Source organism: Leopardus geoffroyi, chromosome D4 (assembly GCF_018350155.1).
Source record: "Leopardus geoffroyi isolate Oge1 chromosome D4, O.geoffroyi_Oge1_pat1.0, whole genome shotgun sequence".
NCBI classification, from domain to species: Eukaryota; Metazoa; Chordata; class Mammalia; order Carnivora; family Felidae; genus Leopardus; species Leopardus geoffroyi.
The window spans coordinates 12852732-12876464 of NC_059342.1; the positions used below are offsets into that span (position 1 = coordinate 12852732).

Consider the following 23733-nt stretch of genomic DNA (forward strand, 5'->3'; position numbering starts at 1 on the left):
TACTGTAATGGTGGTGGGACAGAGAATGAAATTCCCAAAGCTGTTGTTTGGTCATACAAATTACTGTACATCCATTGAATGGAATACTATGCAGCCATTAAAAATGTTCTAGGTCTCTTGATATAAAAGGACATTTATAACTTATTAATGAATTATAAAGCAGGTTATAAGACAGGATGTATAGAAAGATTTTATTTTTTTAATGTTTACTTGTTTTTGAGAGAGAGAGAAAGACAGAGCTTGAACTGGGGAGGGGCAGAGAGAGAGGGAGTGAGACATAGAATCTGAAGCACGCTCCAGCTTCTGAGCTGTCAGTATAGAGCCCAGCGAGGGGCTCAAGCCCACCAGCCCCGAGATCATGACCTGAGCTTAAGTCAGATACTTAACTGACTGAGCCACACAGGCACCCTGAAAAAGAGTGCATTTTAAAGAGCTGAAACACAAGTCTGCCATCAGCCACCACATCACCTTGGAGTGCTGTGCCTCCTCTGTCTACCTCTCTGTGTCTTTACTACGTCGCAAAGACGTGGCCTTGAAGAACTTAGCCAGGTATCTTTACCAAAGAAGCTAGTGACAACATGATGAAATCTTCCTTCAGGATGTCACAAGGCCAGAATGAGTGCAATGCAGTTTGCATTCTACCTGGGGAGAAACGTGTGACTTAGTCACTCCTGGAAGTGCACCAACTGGGTGGGGATAGAAATGACCCCCCACCTGTGTGACTTAATTTTGAGACTCACTGTCTAAATGAACAAGTGAAATTCTTCAAAGAAATGAATGACCACGTAAGCAACTCACACAAGACGGAGGCCCAAAGATGTGACATCTGTTACAGGAGAGAATGATAAGGAGAGCTGAGTCTTAGGCTCGCTTATCCACAACTATTTTAAAAAGGTGACTTCCAGCAGTCACATTGGGGTTACTTTAACCCTTTCTAAAAGTTATAGCTAACGCCCACTTAAATTTTCTTTCATTTATACCATTCCTTCTAATGAAGTAATTTGGTACCAAAAAATATTGTGCAACAGTAAACGCTAACTTGGTATAGTGTCTATGTCCTGGTGATGGTATTAATTTTTTTGTTCGTCTATCAGTTTTCCCATTCTTATGCTAATTGGTATTTTATAATTTAAAATACTAATATTTGCCAACATTTACATGATAAGCATTGCACTAAATTTTTTATTCTGTCTTAATCCTTTTATTCCTGAGATACAGACTATTTTACTATACCCATTTTGGTAAAAAACTAAAATTTTAAGAAATTTAAGTTGTACCTGATTTGAAGCAACATCTGTCTGACCCCAGAGACTTAGCTCTTAACTAGTATGCTATATTTTATATATAGTACATATACTTTTTCTTTCATAAATCTTTATTTTTTCAAGAACACTGATTTCCATCTGCTGAAGGTAATCTATCCCAGCTCCCAAAATTCCATAGATAGCACTTTTTATGCACCTCTGTTATAGAGCTTTATCTTGTGTTCTGCTTTTCAACATACTTACCATCTGCAAAAAATAATAGCGTAGTCTTTTTGAAACAATCTGTTTTCTTGACCAATCTTAGTATTTTCCATAGCATTGAGTGTCACATGCAGAAGTGCCTGATTTGTTAATATTTTAAAAATAAATCTTAAAGTTTCTGTTCTAGTGGCACAAGCCTAGGATTTCTCTTGCAAACACTGTTAAAATTCATTCAGAGCAAGTTTTTTTTTTTTTTTTCATTGTTTTTGAACTGATTGGTTATTGCCATGTATAGTATGAATTCCTCTTGAAGATTAAGAAGAAAAATACTAAAAGTGTGGGGATAGAGGAGAAATGTTTATACTCTTAGATTACAATCTAAGCCTATTTCAGAGGTTTTTAATGAGTGGACTAGAAAGGAACTTCATTATTTCTTGAATAGTATCAAATTGATAAGCTTCAGGTACTCGTTCGTGTGTTGGCTTTTGTTTTACTATGTATTGAATGTTTCCCGGTACTAACTTATAGAGGTGTTGAAATGTTGTCTCAGTACAAAGCGTTTTTCATTTTTTTCCCTTAAGTATTTAATCTGATTAAATACATCTAAGTAAAACTAATGTTCTTGCAATCAGTTTGGATTTCATGAAAATCAACTTATATTTTCTTTTCATTTTGTTTAGATCAATATGAAAGATAATAAAAATGCCAAATATATTGAAAATCATATTTCATCAAATGACTTAAGAGCTTTTGTATTTGAAAGTCAAGAAGATATGGAAGTTTTCCTCAAAGAGGCAAGTAACCATCATAATACTTTGATTCATCTGGTGCTTACCCTCTAGTGCTTAAGTTTTTAAATTCAAACTACAACAAAAATAGTGACTAATACCAGCAGTAACTCTTGTGTAAAATCATTCAATTTTGTTAATTTCTTTTTTAACCTGTGTCATTACTGGGGAATGAATTTGTTTTGCAAGAGAAAAAACAGCCCATAATTCCACGTGAAACGTGTTTTGAAGTTATTTGGAATTCGTAAAAATAATTCTGTCACACTCTTTTAAGAGAAAAAAAATGTAATGAAGGGCCTTTGGTCTTAGAAATCCTTTTTGGAAATGTATTGGAATGAACTCGGTTTTTCTTTGGCGGGGAGTGTGGGAATCAATATGTTGTTGCTTTCAATAAAACCTCTTCAAAAAGGATGAGAATTCTGTATCTGGCTACAGAAACACCACTGAGAATCTAAGGCACTAAAAGGCAATGTGGATGGCTTAGTAGTTAGAAGCATAGACCTACATACAGGTAGGCTGCCAAGATTTGAATTCTGGCTTTGCTACTAAATTGGTCAAGTTTCCTGTATGTTTTATGCCATAATTTCCTCATCTGTAAAATGCAGATCCATTATCTACAAGATGGTTGTGAGGATTAATTCTATTAATAAATGGAAAAGTATTTAGAACAGTGCTTGCAAATATTTTTCTTATATATGGGTATCTATAAGTAATTTTTTTAATGTTTATTTTTGAAAGAGAGAGAGACAGAGTGCAAGCAGGGGAGGGGTAGAAAGACGGGGAGACAGAGAATCTGAAGCAGGCTCCAGGCTCCCAACTCTCAGCACAGAGCCTGACATGGGGCTCGAACTCGCAAGATGTGAAATGACCTGAGCCGAAGTCAGATGCTTAACTGCCTGAGCCACCCGGGTTATGGTTATCTATAAACATACATTGTTAGCTGTTATTTGCTATGGTAAGATTTCTTTCCTTTTACATACACCTTCTGCTTCTTTTAAAAGCCCTAAAGATTATGTTTAGATTTTGTTTTGGTTAAACTTTCGCTACAAGTGTGAGCGAGGACAGGATCCTGAATCAGCTGCAGTGGTCCTCTTTGTGTGGTACACTAGTGATTGGAAAGAATCCCTTACTTTCTTTGGCTTTTATCGAAGTGCCCTCCTGGTTTGGGAGTTGGCAGGGAATGTGAATATATGGTAACTGGATGAGAAGTCGCATGTATCAAATTATAGAATGGACTCCCAGAAGTTAGACATTTGTATAGTTTAGAATTCTTTAAGCTTAACCAGTGAGTTTTTGGTCCAGTGTGAGAAGTAGGGCATTTGGATTACAAGTGGAGGACACACTGCAAAGGGCATTCAGTCGGGTGTAATTAGATGCTTTCTGTTGGAAATGACCAGCTTAGCCTACACTGAATACCTTTTTTGAGTCAAAAACTCAATGCTTCGTCTGTGCTAAGGATTTGAATCTCATATCGATAATGTGATGTGGGTTCCTAAAACTTTGACCTGTATTTTTGTGTGTGTGCTGTGATAATTAACTTTCCGTAACTTCTCCTCAACAGGGCCAGAACTCCCTCATACATATATGACTTTGTATTTTAAATTGTGAAATGTATTTAACCGCCTCCTGTACTCATATCTACTAGAGTACCATTTCCAATACTGTGTATAAGTATTATGTCTGCTATACATCTATCATAGACACCCTTTATCAGGTTAAGGAAGTTTCCTTCTATTTCTAGTTTGCTGAGAATTTTTTATCATATTTTTCTGTATCTGCTGGGATGGTCATATGGCTTTTGTACTTTAGTCCATTGATATAATTAGATCGAGTTTTCAATGTTACATCTAGAATTTCTGGGATAAACTCTACTTGCTCATGTGTACTATTCTTACATTAATGGATTCGGTGTACTAATATTTTGTAGAGGCTTTTTGCATATGTATTCATGAGGGATATTGTTTTTGTCAGGTGTTGGTGTCAGGATTATGCTGGAATCATAAAAAGGATTTGGGAAATGCCTGTTGCATTCTTCCTGTGTCTGACCGAGTTTTGGTATTACTGCTTATCTGTTAGAGCATATCTCTTTCACTATTTTCACTGATAAACTCTTTAAAAACATGGAAGTGTAATAATCATTTTCACACTAAAAAAATTCCTTGTAAGTACCATTAAAGGGGCGCCTGAGTGGCTCAGTCAGTTAAGCCTCTGATTCTTGGTTTCTGCTCAGGTCATGATCTTGCAGTTCATGAGTTCAAGCCCTGTATCAGGCTCTGCACTGACAGTGCGGAGCCTGCTTAGGATTCTCTCTCTCTGCCCCTCCCATGCTCACTCTCTTAATATAAATAAACTTTAAAAAAAAAAAAAAAATAAGTACCGTTAAATATCCAGCTTCTGATCATCCCATGGATGCCAGGAGGAATGTAACTTAAAAAATCATTTTGATTGATAGTATATGGTAATTAAAATATTTTCTTTTCCTTATATTCAGATTCGTGACAATAAAAAATTAAGAGTAAATGCTGTTATTGCTCCCAAGAGTTCATATGCAGACAAAGCCCCTTCAAGATCTCTGAATGACCTCAAGTAAGTCTTAAAAATACTATTAGAACTAACCTGTTACTTTGAATATTGAATAACCATGTTTAGCTCTTATATATATTTTAATTATCTCTCACATAAATATGGATGTTATAGGCTGTATTATTCCTTTTTAGGATCTCTACTTAAGTCTAAAATAAGGAATTATCTAAGAACAGACAAACCATGGAATACTTACTATATGATGGTGATGTTTCAAATCAGTGCAATAATATTGGACTGTTTACTAAAAGATCCTAAAATAGTTGGTTAGGTATTGGGAAAATAAAACAAATCATCACTTCATAACACAGAAATAATTCCAGAAGGACTAAATGGAAAATTTGCAATTATAGAACAGCTATAAGTAATTAACTCTGGATGTAAGTAGACATTCTAAATGTAAACACAATGGAAGAAACAAAAAAGATTAAAATAGTTTGTAATCATGAATATATTAATAAACTTTTCTGACAAAGAAGTCTTAATCACTTAAGTGATTTTAAAAGACACCAAGAAAAACTTTTTCTGTACTATCATTAAATTTCATTTTGTTTATTTGCCACTTGTTGACTGTCAGATTTCTGTAAATGATTTTTAAGAAGAAAAATCTAAGAAGTGCTTTTCATTTCAGACAGTATGGGTTTTTCTCTTACTTGCGAGAGTTATTTGATGCACCTGATCCCGTCATGAGCTTTCTTTGCTGCCATTATCATATTCATGAAGTTCCTGTAGGAACTGAAAGGACCAGAGAAAAAATTGAACGGGTAAGGAAATACTGAATCAGTACCCAAACCTTGTTTTGTTCAAACTTCTTGGGGCACCTGGGTGGCTCAGTCGGTTAAGCGTCCGACTTGGGCTCAGGTCACGATCTTGCTGTTCGTGAGTTCGAGCCCCGTGTTGGGCTCTGTGCTGACAGCTCGGAGCCTGCTTCCGATTCTCTGTCTCCCTCGCTCTCTGCCCCTCCCCCATGTGTGCATGCTCTCACGTGCTCTCTCTCTCAAAAATAAATATTAAAAAAAAATTAAAAATAAGCTTCTTAGCATATTCAAGAAGTAGGTCATTCTGTTGTTTTTAACCACGCAGATTCTTTGTATTCTACATTTTTAATACAATAGAAAACTGTTGACTAATACTTTATGACAGGTGTGATGTGGAGGCCCCTAGAGTAAATACTCTAGATCTGTATTTATTGAAGAAAGCTGAGGCCTGTAAAGAGACACCTGTCACTCTTACCTCATTTTTTTCCTGCTTGACAAACCTATGTTGAGACTTTATATTAATGGTTTTGTCATTTAAGTTCTCGTATTCTAGATTATTTTCCAGATAAATTACACTTTAGGATGATAGGCTGGGATAGAGAACTGTTTCGGTAAACCCTTTCTTTCTTTAAGCTGCTGCTTAAGATTATTTCATATATGAGGCTCGCCTGGGTGGCTCAGTCAGTTAAGCATCTGACTCCTGATTTTGGCTCAGGTCATGAGCTCACAGTTTGTGAGTTCAAGTTCCACATTGCCCTCTGCTCTGTCAGTACACAGAACCTGCTTGGGCATCTGTCTACTCTGTCTGTGTCCCTCCCCCACTCATTCTGTCTCTCTCTCACAAAACTAAATAAACTTAAAAAAAATATTATCTTCTATATGAATGACCTCCATTTTAGGATCTCATTTTCCTGGCTAGCATAGCACACAAACTCATAGCTCCCATATTCTGCTAATGCTGCTGGGAGTTCTCTACTCCTCATATAAATCTCCAAGACTCCAAAATACATTCATTGCTTCTGTTACAGACAGAAACAGGAAAGAAATCTCTTCATCCAAAACAGGTTTTTTTCATAACACCAGGTTGCATATTTTTGCTTGTAAGTATCTAGGACCCAGCTAGAGACCTAACTACTATTTATTACGTTGGATTTATTTAAAAATATGTTTTAAAATTTTAACACCTCATGTACCAGTATCCCTAGGACAATTTATTTGTAATATAGGGACTCTTTGTACTTTACTGACAGCAGATAAGAAATGAGGGCTCATTACCAATGCATTTTGCCAGGGGGCGTGGACACCTCACCAAGCTAATTATAGTAAGTTGCCCGTGTCTTTGATTAAAAATTACATTCTGGGAAATATTTGGGGAAGTGAATACTAGAACTCTGCATGTGGATACACCTCTTTTCTATCTTATGAAAACAGGGTAAGACCATACATGGAATTGTTCTCATTAATTTCCAGGACTCTCCCCTTTGGTTAAAGGATCTCCTGCCAGCCTTAACTCAGGATGTCCTTTTTGCTGGGAGTGCCCTTCCCTCACCATCTCTATCAATTTAAATTCATTAGAACTAGAGTAGGCTAACTTCTTCTAGGCTTTCCTTTCATTCCAGAGTATTCGGCAGTTTATAGATGCCACGTTATACCTTGTTGAACTGAGTGTGCTTAAGTATGTCTAATTTCTTTACTTAGACTATAAACTTCTGGTTAGAAGCAAGCCACAAGAGTCTTGGTGGTGAGGCTGCAGAGATCAGAAAAAACTGTACTACAAAAGGCTATTCTTAACTAATATACAGAAATATAGTAACATTTTTGTGTTTAGAACGTGCTTTAGTTTACGGAACTTTTTGTATAAGTTCTTGAGAGACAAGATCTCCAAAAAGTGCAAAGAAAAAGTTTGCAGTAAAGTGTTTCCATTTAAGTATTCTTCCAAATATACAGGAATTGAATATGATCATGTGTCTCTGAACAGTAGAACTGAGGGAAGGTGAGAGTAAATGATTTACTTGAGCTCCCCATAGTTCTGTCTCTCGGGCAGCTGGTTCCTCGTATCTCCTCCGTAGACCTAGCAAAACTCCAAAAGGACACTTACATAGGAGAGATTGTAAAGTCAGGTAGAAACGTAGCCACCTTTGCTACAGATGTTTTGGTTTTCTCCCTTCTCTCTTCTTCAGTGTTTTCCATAATAATAATCTGAAGTGTATCAGCCACCTTTTTAGAGATGTACCTGGATAAGTTTTAAAAAAAAGAAAATATATTTTGATCTTCTAAAATGGACTTGGTCTGTGTTTTCAATGGTTTAATCCTTTTAAAAATATTTAATTACTATTACATGTGCACTAATACTTGTTTGACATTGTTTGACAGGTAATACAAGAAACCCGGTTAAAACAAATGTACACAGCAGAAGAAAAGTACGTAGTGAAAACTTCCTTTTATTCAAACAAAGTTATTTCTAGCAACACATCCCTGAAAGTAGCCCAGTTTCTCACAGTCACCGTGGACCTAGAGCAAAGAAGACACTTAGAAGAACAGCTAAAGGTTGGTTATTTTGAGTACTGTATTAGAAAATATTAACCGGATTTGTAATACTTTAAGTAGATCTGTTTTTAAAATAATTTTGAATATCTCATAGGAAATTAATAGAAAACTGCAAGCCGTGGAAGCAGGGCTGATTGCCCTGTATGAGAGAAACAAGCATCTAGAACACAAAGACAATGAACTTAGACAGAAGAAGAAGGAGCTTCTTGAAAGGAAAACCAAGAAAAGACAACTGGAGCAAAAAATTAGTTCCAAACTAGGAAGGTACCATTCAGCCCCTTTGGGTAGAGGGGGCGGGCACAAAGCACTGCGAGGCTATTATGAGTTACATAGGCATACCTCGTTTTATTGCGCTTTGCAGATACTGCGTTGTTTTCTTTTGTTTTATTTACAAATTGAAGGTCTGGCAACCCTGTGTCAAGCAACTCTGTTGGCACCATTTTTCCAGTAGCTTTTGTTTATGTTGTGCCTCTGTGTCACATTTTGGCGATTCTCGCATTATTTCAAACTATTTGATTATGTGTTGTGATCAGTGATTAGGACTCTGAAATCTCAGATAACTTAGCATTCTTAAGCAGCAAAGTATTCTTTAAGGTACGTACATTGTTTTTAGATACAACGCTGTGGCCCACTAAATAGATTATAGCATAGTGTAAGCATGACTCTTACACACATTGGGAAACCACAAAATTCTTTTGACCTGCTTTATTGCAGTGGTCTGGAACCAAATCTGCAATATTTGTGAGGTATGCCTGTACCCTGTAAGGCTGATGCAATTCCCAAAAACACGTTTTGTAATAATTTCCCTCAAACTTTAATCCTACTGCCCAAAATAAAATTGTAGGGCAAAGGTTGGTGAATTTTAAGTGCTGTTCTTCTGTCCTTTGATCAACTGTTTTGACCGCTGGACCTCTTCCCATGCTTAAAAGTTAATTGAGGACCTTGAGGAAGTTTCACTTTTATATCTAGTGATATTTATACCACATTAGTAATTAAAACAGAATGTTTAAAATATTTATGAAAACCAAACAAAATACATTTAGCAAGAAGAGTGGCATTGTTTTGCATTTTTATCAACCTCTTTTGATAAAGTTACTTGTTTATTTCATATCTGCTTTTACTTTCAGTCTATTGTGAGAGGTTGCTTTGAAGTAGATTCAGATAGTTACCTATATCGTCTTGTTTAATATTGCATCAAAACCTGCCAAGATTGTGGTTTGTTAAAGTTCATTTGCACTGTGGAGTCTGCAATTAGTGAGGTAGATTATGTTAAAACTCATTGTATTGTAATTGAATCTTTTACCCAGTGATCTTGTTCCATCATGCATCGGTCATTTATAGGTCTTTCAAATATTGACATTTTATTGTGTAAAGAAAATAATTATGTTGATTTCCAATCCCATCAGAAGGATCTTTAAGAATTGGGAAGCTATCAAGCTTACAGTGGTAGATAAAGATTTTCCAAATTCTACTTTTCACTTGAAAGTTGAATTTTCTCATTGGGGGCAAATATTATCAGTTATTTTTCTTGAAGTGATAGGCTCACTTCATTCACTTTGGGTTGGGAGGAACAGTCTGCCAAATACCTGAGTCTAACCATAGTTTGTCTGTTATTCTTTCAAGAAAAACTGTTATTTCATGAAAAAAGTAGTCCAGCTCCCAACTCAGTCACACAAATGCTTTTCCTTGAGGCCGCCATCATACTTTGGTATACATTAGAAGTACTGTGTACTGTATACTTCATCACGCTATTATAAAGATGTATGTAGTCAGTTACCATGGGGAGGTGGTTCAAGATGGCAGCATAGGGAGATACTGAATTCCCCCCCTGCCACAGACACAGCACATCAACTGCTACATATGAAACCGTTTGCTCTGAAAAAGATCAGAAAACTAGCTGAACTGCTCTTCTGTAACAAGGGATGTAAGGTCCACATCAAGGGGGGTAGGAACTACAGAGATAGGGTCTCACTCAAAACCCCGCCCCTAGTGTGGTGACCAATACTCGGGTAGTGTTGTGATCCATATCACAAATATGGAGCTCTTCTCTGAGGAGTTTGTGCCTACAGCAGGCACCCCAACCCTTGGGACCTGCACCAGAGAGATGAGTCCCCAAAACATCTGGCTTTGGAAACCAAGGGGGCTTATATCTAGGAGAAAGGTACAGCAGTAGAGAATACAGGTTCCCCTCTTAAAGGGCTCATTCAAAGACTACAGGACCCTGGGCAGAGTAACCGTTTGAAAAGTAGTTAGACCATATGTGAAGGAGATTCATTTGCTAATCTTAAAGTATCCACCCAAGAGGCAGGAGCCTAATGGAAATTCCTCCTGGGACAGAGGCACTGGTGCGCACCATTTTTGCACTCTGCCTGTAATCTGCTGGCACTGGTGGGTGTATGCCATGCCCATATCCCCGCCAGAGCTGGGTGGCCAAGGTTCTGAAATGATCAGAGACAGTTCTTGGCAAGCTACTATCCCATGGCCCTGCATAGACAGCAGTCAGAAACACTCTCCAGTCTTCCTGTGGAAAAGACCCCTTCGTCCTAGAACCACAGCTTCAGGGGCTCCAGGACTACCACACATCTAGAGGCTACAGAATTGTCCTCAGGCAACATGGTCTAGGAGATGTCATCTCTGTCATACTGTGTGTTGGCCTTGCCACAGCCCACCAGTACCTCCGAGAAAGGGCTCCTCTGGAGCCCTCGTTTTTGCAGCAGTTTCCGAGGAGACCCCTCCAGATTGTGTGGTGTGTAAGCCAACAGGGTTTATGGTTGTGGTCCCATAGGACTCTCTCTATATATTTGCATAGCTTAAAAGCTGCTACCTGAAGTTCTGGCTTCTATTCTAGCTTCTGTTCAGCCTGAAACTAGGGGCAGACTGAGATCCCATCCTCTGGAACACTCACAGCGCTTGGCAGTCCCTCAGCAACTAGGCTGTATCGAGGATGAATCAGGCTGCTTAGACCACAAAGATTCATGTGACAACCAAGAGCTAAGCACAGTTGAATGACAGGGTTCATCTCCATAAGGCCAGTTCAAGACTTGTTGAAGCTTGAGAGGGTTGAAGGTTGTTTCATCTGCTGCTTAGAAATCAACACAGGACCAAAAAAGAAAAAAAAAAGAAAGAAAGAAAGAAATCAACACAGAATCAAGCAAAATGAAGAGACAAAAGAGTGCGTTCCAAATGAAAGAACAAGATAAAACACCAGAACAAGAACCATTATGAAATGGTGATAGTTTACCTAAAAAAGAATTCAAAGTAATGGTCCTAAAACAAGAGGAATGAATACAGCAAGAACTTCGCTAAGGAGAAATACAAATAAAGTCCCACACAGACTTCACAATGCTGACGAACACAGTAACTGAAACGAAAAATACACTGGAGGGATTCCAGCAACAGACTAGATGAAGCAGAAGAAAAATCAGTAATGTGGGAGACAGGGTAGTAGAATTCATCCAAAAACAATAACAAAAAAGAATTTTAAAAAGTAAAAATAGCTTAAGGGACAACATCAAGCAGAGTAACTTTTGCATTATATGAGTCACAGAAGCATAAAGAGAGAAAGGAGCAGAAAAACATATTTGAAGAAATAAATGACTGAAAAGTTCCCTAACCTCAGGAAGGAATAGACATCCAGATCCAGGAAGTCCAGAGAGTTCCACATGAGCACAAGAGGAAATCTCTTCTGCAGAAGAGCATTGATTTTTTTTTTTTTTTTTTTTTTTTTTTTTTTTACTGAAAACAAATCACTTTACAGTCGGATGCCAGTGACATTTGACAGTACTGGAAATCGGCATTCCTCAGTAGTGAAGAATTTACACAGTCAATGTTCAGGGCTCTCGGTGTTTCATTTTTAAGCATCCCTGATAGATGGGAGCATATTATTTGTGTCTGAGAGTATGTAACTTCATCACTTTAATGTGTACCATCTGATGTTATGAATCAAAGTATTTTATCTCAGAGAGGGAACATTCACTGATTTATAAAATGCTCTCTACCCATCTGCTTGAAAGTGATTCATTAATGCCTGGATATTTAAAATCAGTTAGAATTCTCTTTTCGTATGCTTTGAGGAACAGTAGACCCAAAGGAGTAATACACTTATGAATATGTGGAATTTATAGGAAATTTCAAATCATTAAACACTTCACCATGGAAGGGTTTTGAAGGAACTATACAAGCTGTCATAGGCCTTATGATGATTGAGATTGTATTGTAGCTACTGTCAGATGAGCTACACCTCAGTTCATCAAGGATGTGTACTGTTGAAGAGCCTAATGAAGAGTTTTAGACACCTAGACGTAGTTTAGAATTCTATTTCTAGGTTACAAGGAATTACCTGTGATAGGGCATTTGCCATTTGAAGTTCTCTGGACATCAGGGTAGGATTACATCACGTGGATGGTCTAGAACATTTGGCAAAAATGTCATGAGCACCTAATGCAGTCTGGAAAAGGCAAGTCATGTGGCTATAGCTCACTGATCAAAGGTCCACAGTGGATTTGGCTTCACAGTCATCATATCGTTTATCATCAGTGGAATTCAAGGCCAGAGTTTGTTGTTGGTAGTCACACCATAGTAAATTAACTCAGTAGGTGGGACTGGAAGATGAGTACTTGGCATTGAAGAGTCTCTTTCTGAGACAACTGCTGACAAAGGCCAAGATTCTGGGTCTGATAATCCTATAGACCCAGTCTCAACGAAGTATTGGAAAGGTGTGATCATAGCCCAGCCCCTTCTGCTTCCTTCCAGAGTTCAAGAAAATTATCTCACGCAGCAGTCTCAGGCCATTCCTCAACACCAACCAAGACCCAGCAGATAGTTGCACTCCTCCCAGACAGTATGTACTAGCTCCTAAAAAGATGGCACAAAGGAGGTCATTGTTTAGTCCATAAATTCCCCCATCTGTTGTTCAGTCATTAATACAGCTTGATGTCTCAAGCTGCATCTGTACTAGTTCCTTAAAACATGTCTCTGTGTCAGTTTTTAGCTCAGTTATGAGCCATGCAGCATCTTGAGAGACCAATCAGCAACAGACTTGGATGATAGAGGCAAATATTCATCAGCCAGAAGATACAAGAAAAGAAAAATTCAAGAACAGCTTCAAATGGTCCATGGTTAAGGGCTGCAGATTTTTTTTTTTTTTTTTTTTTTTAATTTTAGGGAGTGAGCAGGGGAGAGGTATAAGGGAGAGAGAGAATCTTAAGCAGGCTTCACACTAAGTGCAGAGCCCGAGGCAAGGGTCAATCCCACAACACTGGGACCACGACCTGAGCCAAAATCAAGAGCAGAACACTCGACCAAATGAGCCACCCAGGCGCCCCAAGGGCTGCAGTTTTTTTTTTGTTTTTTTTTTAAAGTGATCAGCCCCTGGGTTGAATATTGATTCTGTTCAGCTTTCTTCTGAATTCATCTAACATCTTGCAACTTGTATCTATAAATATTAATGACCAGGTTGTTTAACCAAAATCAAAGTGGAATGAATACTGGACACATTGGCTCCACTCTGCATAGGACACGACAGCAGCCTTTAAAAAGTACATCAAGTCAGAGTCAACAGAATATACTGAGCTGGCACAGACCGTAAACACCTCTTTCCAGTCACAGCACTCTTACAGCCCCACTGTATGGACACTATTATGATTTCGTAGCTACAAGCATGGTCCCCATTCCACCTAGTATGCCACAAAACCATACCCAGAGTGCTGCAGTAACTGCATTCACTCAGGACAGACAAGATTTTCTCAAGGTCAGCAGTTTGTGATTAGAGATTAAATTACTAACTGCTCCTGTAGCTTATGGGGCCGTCTTGGTACCTAGCACTATGCTTACGGGTCAGGTGGTGACTGCCTGCCCTACTTTGGCTACACAGCAGCAGCAGCCGCAGCCACAGCCACAGACTTTGTCAGTCATGCGGCACAGTTCCCAGGAATCTCCGGCTCAGCTCACCCAACTACTGCAGCAGTTTTTACAGACTTGAAGGATCCTCAGGGAGCATCCTTGAAATCAGCATATCCTCTCTGCTGCTTTTCCACAACAGAGCACTTTCCCCACGATCACATTACCAGCAATACCGGTCTCAGCAACAGCAATATCTGAGTCGGCACAGGACTGACAGTTTGACCTGTTCTTCTAAGGTTCACCCACAGTAGCACATATTCCTCTTCTGACCTCCAGGAAGCAGGGGATTGGCCATCAAGAGTTGCTCAGATGGTCTGAAGCTAGGAGAAGTCCTGGCAGCTTCGCAAGAAGCAGTGTTGAATGTTCTAGTTCCTGGAATTAGTTAGCAGGGAAAATGCTGCCTATTGCTCCAAATACACATTAAATACCAGCCAACAGGAGATGATCTTGGGGCCATAGCCAATTCTGACAGTGTTCTACTTGCCCATCTATTTTTCGATGGAGAAAAGTGTATTGCCAAATGTCAAGCTCAGCTGTGAAACATGATCTTCAGTCATCAGAAAGGCACCAACAACATTAGTAATTTAGTGGTTCTGTGCCTGTTTTCAGGTATTAGAGGACACATCACTGTCATGTTTGGTTTGCTTACAATAATGCCATGAAGGTAGTCTAGAAGACTCAGTAGGCCCTTTCTCTCTTCCTCTCTTTTTCCAGATAAGGATAGAACAGTAATTAGTGTCAGAAATTATAGTAAGGACTGTATATGACAAGTGTATAGCTAACCTCATATTCAACAGTGAAAAGCTAAAGTCCTTTCCTTTAATATCAGGATCAAGGCCAGGAGGCCCACTCTGTGCACTTTTATTCAGCATAGCATTAGAAGTGCTAGGGGCACCTGGGTAACTCAGTCAGTTAAGCATCAGACTCTTGATTTTAGCTCAGGTCATGATCTCACAGTTGTGAGATTGAGCCCCACGTTGGGCACTGTGCTGAATGTGGAGCCTGCTTGAGATTCTCTGCCTCTCTCCCCCTCCTGTGCTCTCTTAAAAAAAAAAAAAAAAAAAAAAAATCTGTCCCTCTGCTTGAAAAAAAGCAAGCAAGCCTAGCTAGAGCAATTAGGCAAGAGAGAAAAAGCAAAAGAAGTAAAACTGTCACTATTTGTGAGTGACAGGATTTTACATAGAAAACCCTAAACCTTTCTCTACCAAAATAAACTGGTAGAACTAATCAACAACTTCGATAAAGTTGCAGGGTACAAAATCACCATACAAAAATCTGTTGTATTTTTATATACTAACAAGGTACTCTGAAAGGTGAATTAAGAAAACAGTCCCAGGGCACCTGGGTGGCTCAGTCGGTTAAGCGTCTTGACTTCAGCTCAGGTCATGATCTCATGGTTGGTGGGTTCGAGCCCTGCATACTGACAGCTATGAGCCTGGAGCCTGCTTCAGATTCTGTGTCTCCCTCTCTGCCCCTTCCCCACTCACAGTGTGTCTCTCTTTCAAAAATAGGTAACAAAAAACATTAATAATTTCAAAAAAAAGAAAAAAAACAGCCCCATTTACAAAAGAAAATGAAAAAGCAAATGCAAAGGAGTAACTTTGATCAATGAGGTAGAAGACCTGTATAGTGAACACTGTAACATATTGAGGAAATAAACTGAATAGGACATAATTAGTAATTATTATTAGTATTATTAGTAATTCTGTGCTCATGGATCAGAAGATTGTTTAAATGTCCTTATTTCCCATAGCCATCTGTAGATTCAGTGCAAGTCCCATTCATTTCCAAATTCCAGTGGCATTTTTCAGAATTAGAACTCCTAAACATTTTGGGGACCATAAAAGATACCAAATAACTAAAGCAATCTTAAGAAAAAATAAACCTGAAGGCATGACATTCCCTGATTTCAAATTATATCACAAAGCTATATTAAAACAGTTAGGGTATTGACATAAATACACATAGATCATTACAACAGAACAGAGAGCCCACAAATAAACCCATGTATCTATGGTCAATTAATTTGTGACAAAAGAGGTAAGAATATACAATGAGGAAAGGGTAGTCTCTTCAATACATGGTGCTGGGAAAACTGGACCACTCTCTTACACCATGCAGAAAAATCAACTTAAAATGAGTTAGAGACTTGAATGTAAGACCAGAAATCATAAAGCTCCTGGAAAACGACAGGCGGTAAGTTTCCTGACATGGATGGATGTTGGCAGTAATTATTTTGGAATCAACTTCAAAGGCCTCGGTAACAAAGCGAAAATAAACAAATGGGACTGTATCAAATTAAAAAGCTTCTGCACGGTAAAGGAAACCATCGACACACCAAGAAAGCAACCTATGGAATGGGAGAAGATACTTGCAAATCATATATTGGATAAGGGCTTAATATCTAAAATCTGTAAAGAACTCATTCAAGTCAATAGCAAAAAAACAATCTATAACAGATGGGCAGAGGATCTGAATAGACATTTTTTCAAAGACCTACAGATGACCAAGAGGCACATGAGTTAAAAATAGAACTACCATACGATCCAGTAATTCCACTTCGGGCTGTTCATTCAAGGAAATGAAAGCACGGATTTGAAAAGATACCTTTTGTGTTCATTGCAGCATTATTTACAAAAGCCAAGACATGGAAGCAACGTAAGTGTCCACTGATGGATGAATGAGTAAAGAAGATGTGAGAGACGTGCACACGCTGCAATATTACTAAGCCATTAAAAGAATGAAATCTTGGGGCACCTGGGTAGCTCAGTCGTTTCAGCGTCTGACTTCAGCTCAGGCCATGATCTCATGGTCCATGAGTTTAAGCCCCACGTCAGGCTCTGTGCTGACAGCTCAGAGCCTGGAACCTGCTTCGGATTCTTTGTCTCTCTCTTTCTCTGCTCCTCTCCCACTCTTTCTCTGTCTCTCAAAAATAAATAAATAAATGTTAAAAAAGGGGGGGGGCGTTTAAAAAAAATAAGAGAATGAAATCTTTTGTGACAACAGAAGTGGAACTTGAGGGTATTATGCTGAGTGAAATAAGTCAGAAAGACAAATACCATTGGATTGCCCTGTAGTTGAAAAAACAAATGAACAAACAAAACAATGCATAGATAACAGAAAGGGGATTGGTGGTTGCCAGAGGGGAGGAGTGTTGGGGGCTGATTACTTGGGTAAAGGTCATCAAGAGGTACACACCTGCAGTTATAAAAACTCATGGGAATGTAATGTATGGCATGTGACTACGGGTAATAATACTGTATTGCTTATTTGAAAGTGGCTGAGAGAGTAGATCTTAAAAGTGCTCATTACTAGAAAGAAAACTTACAACTATGTTGACGAACGTTGACAAGATTTTTGTGGTGATCATTTTGCAATGTATACAAATATCAAATCATTACATTGTACACCGGAAACTAATACAACGTTAGGTCAATTATACTTGAAGTAAAAAAATAACATACTCAAAATACACGATTTAATAAAATTAATTTTTACTGTCATCAAGAATATGAATTTGGCATTTAAAAATATCTATTAACTATAAGTACACTGTGGGGCTACTACCCAGATTCATTCTAGAGTGCTTGCATTTTTATTCACCACTGCTGGTGTACCATCAGTACAAATATCACTACAGTGAAAAGGGCAACTGAGATCATCTTACAACAGTGAAAATGGTTCATGATTCGCCTGAAATGGTTTCAGGGATCCCCAGAGGTCTCTGAACCACGCTTTGAGAACCACTGACCTAGACTTGTATCCATTGAATTTGGATTGGTGGGAGAGGAGAGAGGAAGGTACAGGCAGGGAGATTATCAATCCAAGCTATTAGGCTATGCGCTTTCTCACCGATTCTGAAAGTAGTAATAGGCAAGGAGGAGAATATGCTGATTTTCACAGAAGAGAATGGGCAACTGGGGCGTGTATCTCCTTCAATTGTAATCTCCCTTATTACAAGTAGAATTACGTTTGCTTGGCCTTAATGGACACAGATTCCACAGAATCCTATAAAAAGATGTGAATAGTCTTCACAAGTCTTTTCCTAAAAGATAACTGCCAGCTTACTGTGAATGTCCCTGCAACCGTTCTCAGAACTATGTATTTTGTTTTGTATTTGGATATTTTATAGAAAGTGGAATATAGGAGGGGGTATAAAAGCTATTGGGGGGTTCTTTCTAGGGGAAAGGAACATGGCTTCCAGTTTAAAGGTGTTCCCCATGTCCTGCCTCAGACCTTTTTGTGATTATTCTTTTATGACTTTCTCTATAAAGATTTAGATATGACTGACATAGTCAATCTTTGATAGTAAGTGACCATTCGTTGCCTTTAGTTTTCTGTTTACCTTGACCTAATATAGTATGTGGTTTTAAATACATTTGTAAATTGAATCATATATGAAATGCATATATGAGAATTTTTTTTTTTTAAGTAAACAATTGTCCATTAACTATTACTGGACAAATAATGTACCTTGGTTGCTTAAAGCAAGATATCATTTAGTCTGGCTGCCCAGGTTTTTCATCTCTACGCCTCTTTTCAGCCTTCACCTTTGGCATCATTTCTATCTTTAATCATCTATAAGACACTTAACCTTTTCTGTTTGACCGTTCTGTCAGACCCATGGTCTAAAACTCAACTTTCTCTGTATAATGTTGTTTTTTGTAGTGAAATGGCCTTTCATACCCATCACCCCACCACCTATAGTTACAACACTCCTTTCCTTTAGATTGACTTTCAAATTTTCCCAGTCTCCTTTCACTTGACCTATTTCACCTCAGCTCCCTAGCCTCCTCCACACTCTCTTCCACGTTCTGTTGAGGCCCCTCTCTGCCACATCTGCTGAACTTGTTCATCCTTGTTTATTATTGCTTCCAAAGTGTGTTCTTGCCTTTACCTTACTTTTGCCCTGGAGGCAACGCAGCAGAGTAGAAAGTACTTGGACTTTGGTGTCAGACACCTCTTACCACGTACTATACATGATCTTATGTAACTTAATTAATTTCTGATCCTTAGTTTCATCTCAGATAACAAAGTTTTTTTAGGATTGTTGTATTACCCTTTTACTATATATTTTTAATCTGTTAATCAAATCTCCCAGTTAAGCTCCTTAAGGTGAGTGATTGTATGTAAACAACATTAATAACAACAGTAGTAAATAATATTTATCAATCAGTTCAGGGCCAGGCAGTATACTAAGTGTGTTGCACATTTTACCTTTTTTAAAGCTTCACCATTGCCCTATAGGAGAAGTATTATTTTTTGCAGTTTATAGATAAGGAAACTACAGTTCAGAAGAGTAACTTGTCTAGTTACACTGCTCATTATTGGCAAAAGGAGATTCAAATACATCTTTTTGACTCTAGATCCTACACCATTATGGCATCATTACTTAAACTGTGCTGGGCACATAATATCTCAACAAATACATTTTGATCCTGCATGGTCACATGATTGTTTAGTCCAGAAGCCAGTAGTTTATGTCTGAGTAGCTTTGCTAAAAAGCCCATGAAACAGCAGGAGACCTGGGCGCAGTCCTTGTGTTAACTCCGATTTCTACACGATTATGTGTTTCATATAGTTTAAAGATGATGGAACAGGATACTTGCAACCTTGAGGAGGAAGAGCGAAAAGCAAGTACCAAAATCAAGGAAATCAATGTTCAAAAAGCAAAACTTGTTACTGAATTAACAAACTTTGTAAAGGTAAGGCATTTTCTTAATTTTGGTCACTTTATTATGGCAGGTAGATAAGTACATAGATTAAAAAAACTCTTGCTAAGATTTTACCATCGACAGTTTTAACTTTGCTTGATATTTCTCATTATAGGTCAATAATTTGGTTAAAAGCACTCATTAAGCTAAATTATTTTATTCCAGATGATTCAATTAAATCCAGAGAAAGACATTTTAAAAGTGTCTTGTAAGAAATAGTTGTAAAAAGAACTCTTTGAGGTATCAGATTAGAAAAATGTTATTTTTCTCCTGGTTTGTAATTTTTTAAAAAACTATGTATTTTTTTTTCCTTAGTTGTAAAACAAATTAAACTTTCAGGGGTTTTTGTTCCTAGATTTGTACTTCTTTGCATATACAAAAAGTTGATTTAATTCTTCAAAATACTACAGTGATCTCTGAGAAGAACAAATTAGAATCAGATTACATGGCTGCTTCATCACAGCTCCGTCTCACAGAGGTACAATTTTTGCTTTTAGTTTTTGATTATGGGGTGCCAGCCTCAGACCAGTTTGAAAACGTGTATCATCATTTGAAACATGCATTTTGTTATATGCTCTCTAATTTACAAATTTAATGCATTCTGCTGATGAGGAAGCCCTGTGTGAAACACTGTACAATGCATCTTACGTTATTGATTGGAGGAGGTGTGGTAATGTGAGAAATGAGAGCATCTTAGTCACTTGACAGGCAAAGTCTCCTATCTGTTCCCTTAACCCATAAAAACTTCAGTCATTCTGTCACCACGTAGCCACTAGTAGCTTTTATTACGGTTTGTACATCTCATAAAGTCAACTGCAGGTGAGTTACAATCAACACTGAGAGTGGCCTTAGTCTACAGTTTTGGTGATTTAATCTTCTGTTAATATCATTCTGTGAAATGATAAATATTAAAATAGCGTGCAGAGGGTGAAATGTGATGCAGTAAGGTCATGAAAATCCCCAAGAAGAACTGGCAACAAAATGATGGTGACAGTGGCATCGTCTTTTGAGTCTTCCGAATCCTTTTCCAAAAAATAGAAGAGCAGCTAGGATAGCAGCCACAAGCCCATGGACAGCATATAGAGCAAAACTAAGTTTCAGAGTATCCCTGTTGCTGGTCCACAGTACACTCTCGCACCACCCGCCCAGAGTTAGCGTCCGACTGGACAAGGTAAGGGCACGGTCTCCAGCAAGACTCAACTTCAGTTTCTAGCCCCTTTCAACCCGGAAGGCTCAAGAATAAGTCCGGGGGTGCCTGGGTGGCTTCGCTGGTTGAGCTTCTGACTTTAGCTCAGGGCATGATCTCACACTTCATGGGTTTGAGCCCCATATTAGGCTCTCTGCTGTCAGCATGGAACCCACGTTGGGTCTTCTGTCCCCCTCTGTGTGCCCGTCCCCCACTTGCACTCTCTCTCTCAAAATAAATAAATAAACTTAAAAAAAAAAAAAAAGGTAAGACAGTCGTAGGACTCAGAACCCCAACCCTCTAACCACAGGATTTGTCCTTCTGGCATTGCCTATCCCCATCTTGAGTCATCTCCTAAGCCTGAGTGTAGGTGTGATTGAAGGAGAAGTGTAGCTCCTCATGAATAACAAAGACATTCCTATCACTCAGAAAATTCCTAGGGCTTTACAGTCTCCTTCCCAAGAACCAGGGAGTAAGGCCTGATTCTTTCTTACACAACACCTGCGAACTCCAGAATATCAGCAGGTAAGATTAAGTCAGCAGCAAGCTAGCGTGGTATCAGGAAGTACATGCTAAGCAGAGGGAAAGCTCAGAGAAGCCAAAAATGAGGTCACCAGCAGGTTCTCCTTTCTAAAGGAAAGAGGCCCCACTAGGTGTGGAAAGCTCTGCAGATCAGTTTGAAAACCGCTGAAGGCAACTGTCCACTCTAGGAAGGTCGATGGTGCTGTGGAGGTCCAGGCTTGGCGAACTCTCAAATTAGCCGACTGCTGTGCAGAAGCACGCTGCTTACTGAGAAGTAGACCTATACTTCTACTGAGTACTCAGTACTTCTACTGAGAAGTGATAGACTAGGAAGACCGCAGAATTGGTATTTATATGGTTATAAGGCAGAAAGGGTAGCTAACACACAACACTAAAATGGGGGAAGGGAGACAATAGAAGTAAAATAGAATATACTTCCTGATTGTCCTATAGGAATCGTAAGGAAATAAAAGGATATTACTTCAAAGTGGGTACTTTGGGAGACGGAAGTAAGGGAGAATTTCAGTATTACTTACAGTGGGAACCAACAGACAGTATTCTAAAAAAGATATAAAGGACATAAGGGTATTATATAAGGTATTTGTGTAAACTTTCCTAAATACCAAAAGATAGAAAAGGGGAAGGAGATAATAAAACAGATCATGTCACTAAAGATATTTTATATATATACATATATGACATGAAAATAAATATGACATAAAAAAGAAAGGGATTCAGAAAGGTTTAAAAAGGAAGACAAAGAGCCCAAGGGATTTTTTTTAAATCACCAAGGCTCAAAAATATCTAAATTTATGAAATCATAATGATACTTAATATTGGTCACCATTGGAGGATACTGGAGAACTAGCTCATTATTTTGAAAAATGGCAAAGAAAAAATCAAGCATTTATCCAGAACTTCCTAGGTGATTTTTTTTTTTTTTTTTGAGAGAGGGAGAGAGAGCACAAGTCAGGGAGAGAGAATCCCAAGCAGACTCCACGCACAGCTTGGAGCCCGACTCTGAGCTCAGTCCCATGACATAAGCCAAAATCAAGAACTGGACACTCAACCTACCGAGCCACCCAGGTGCCCCTGTGTGAACTACTATCTTGGTTAAACAAGTAGAAGTGCCTCTTTACAGAAGCATTTCAGGTAATAAATGCAGAAGGAATGATAGTATTAGAATATCCCCCTTGCAGCTGCTTATGAATCGGTGGCTCACATTAGCTGCTGACATCACAGAAAAATACCCAGATATTTATGTATGTGCCAACGAAAAGACATAATATGAAATTATTTTATGAAAAACTTCCACTCTGATTAGGCCTCTGGAACAGGGTGTGTTCACATCATCACGGTCAACATTTTATACTGGAAAATTCTTACTGTGGGAGCTGTGCTGTGCATTGTAGGATGTTGAAATTTAAACCCAGTATCCCTGGCCTTTACTTTCTAGATGCCAGTAGTGTACCCCTCCCCACTCCATTGTGACAACCAAATGTGTCTCCAGACATTGCCCAGATGTACCCTGGGGAACAAAATGGCTCCCATTTCAGAACCACCGCCCTGAAACTACCAGTTTAGTCTTCAGAATAATCCATTTAATACTCACATCTCAATTTAGATGATAAATTGTCATCAGAAATATTTGATCGTATTTTGATTTTATAAAAGTTACAGTTGAAGGGCACTTGGGTTACTCAGTTGGTTGAGCATCTGACTCTTGATTTCGGCTCAGGTCATGATCCCAGGGTAGTGGGGTCCAGCCCTGCTTTGGGCTCCGTGCGGAGTGTGGAGCCTGCTGGATTCTCTCTTTGTCTGTCTCGCTCTCTCTTTCTGCCTCTCCCCTCCCCTCAAAAGAAGTTTATAGTTAAAAAAGTAAATGTATATACTCAAGTTGTTCTAACTAAACATTTTCTAATAGCTGGAGTATTTGTTTTTAAGTTAAACTAAAAATTTAGTTTCTCAGTCACACTAGTCACATTTTAAATGCTTAATGGCTGCATTGGACTTGTTCCTTCTTTACTTGATAGTGCGGTATCTAAGAAAAAAAGGAAAAAGGAGATAGAGAACCTAGAAGTTAAAAAGTATTTTAAAACATTAACCAAATACAATGTGTGGACATAATTTAGATCTTGATTTGAACAAAGCAATTGCAAAAAATTTTTTTTTCTAAGAAAGGCATATGAAGGAAATAGAATGATGGAATTCCTTCAAAATCTTCCAGAAAGGGGGCTGTTTAGGAAGGGAGCATGGATGACAGTCTTG

At 38.4% G+C, this 23733-nt stretch overlaps 1 protein-coding gene and 1 pseudogene across 5 annotated transcripts in view; both read left to right on the top strand.

Annotated features, from left to right (window-relative positions):
• SMC5 (structural maintenance of chromosomes 5) overlaps positions 1-23733 on the top strand; it is a 95675-nt gene that overhangs the window by 54162 nt on the left and 17780 nt on the right. For all 5 annotated transcript variants that reach the window (XM_045469591.1, XM_045469592.1, XM_045469594.1 and 2 more), the window contains exons 11-17: positions 2147-2260; positions 4746-4840; positions 5469-5601; positions 7969-8142; positions 8237-8406; positions 19625-19748; positions 20113-20235. In XM_045469591.1, the coding sequence (XP_045325547.1) occupies positions 2147-2260; positions 4746-4840; positions 5469-5601; positions 7969-8142; positions 8237-8406; positions 19625-19748; positions 20113-20235 (933 nt within the window). The remainder of the gene's footprint in view (positions 1-2146; positions 2261-4745; positions 4841-5468; positions 5602-7968; positions 8143-8236; positions 8407-19624; positions 19749-20112; positions 20236-23733) is intronic.
• On the top strand, positions 11888-17546 carry LOC123593548 (annotated as a pseudogene).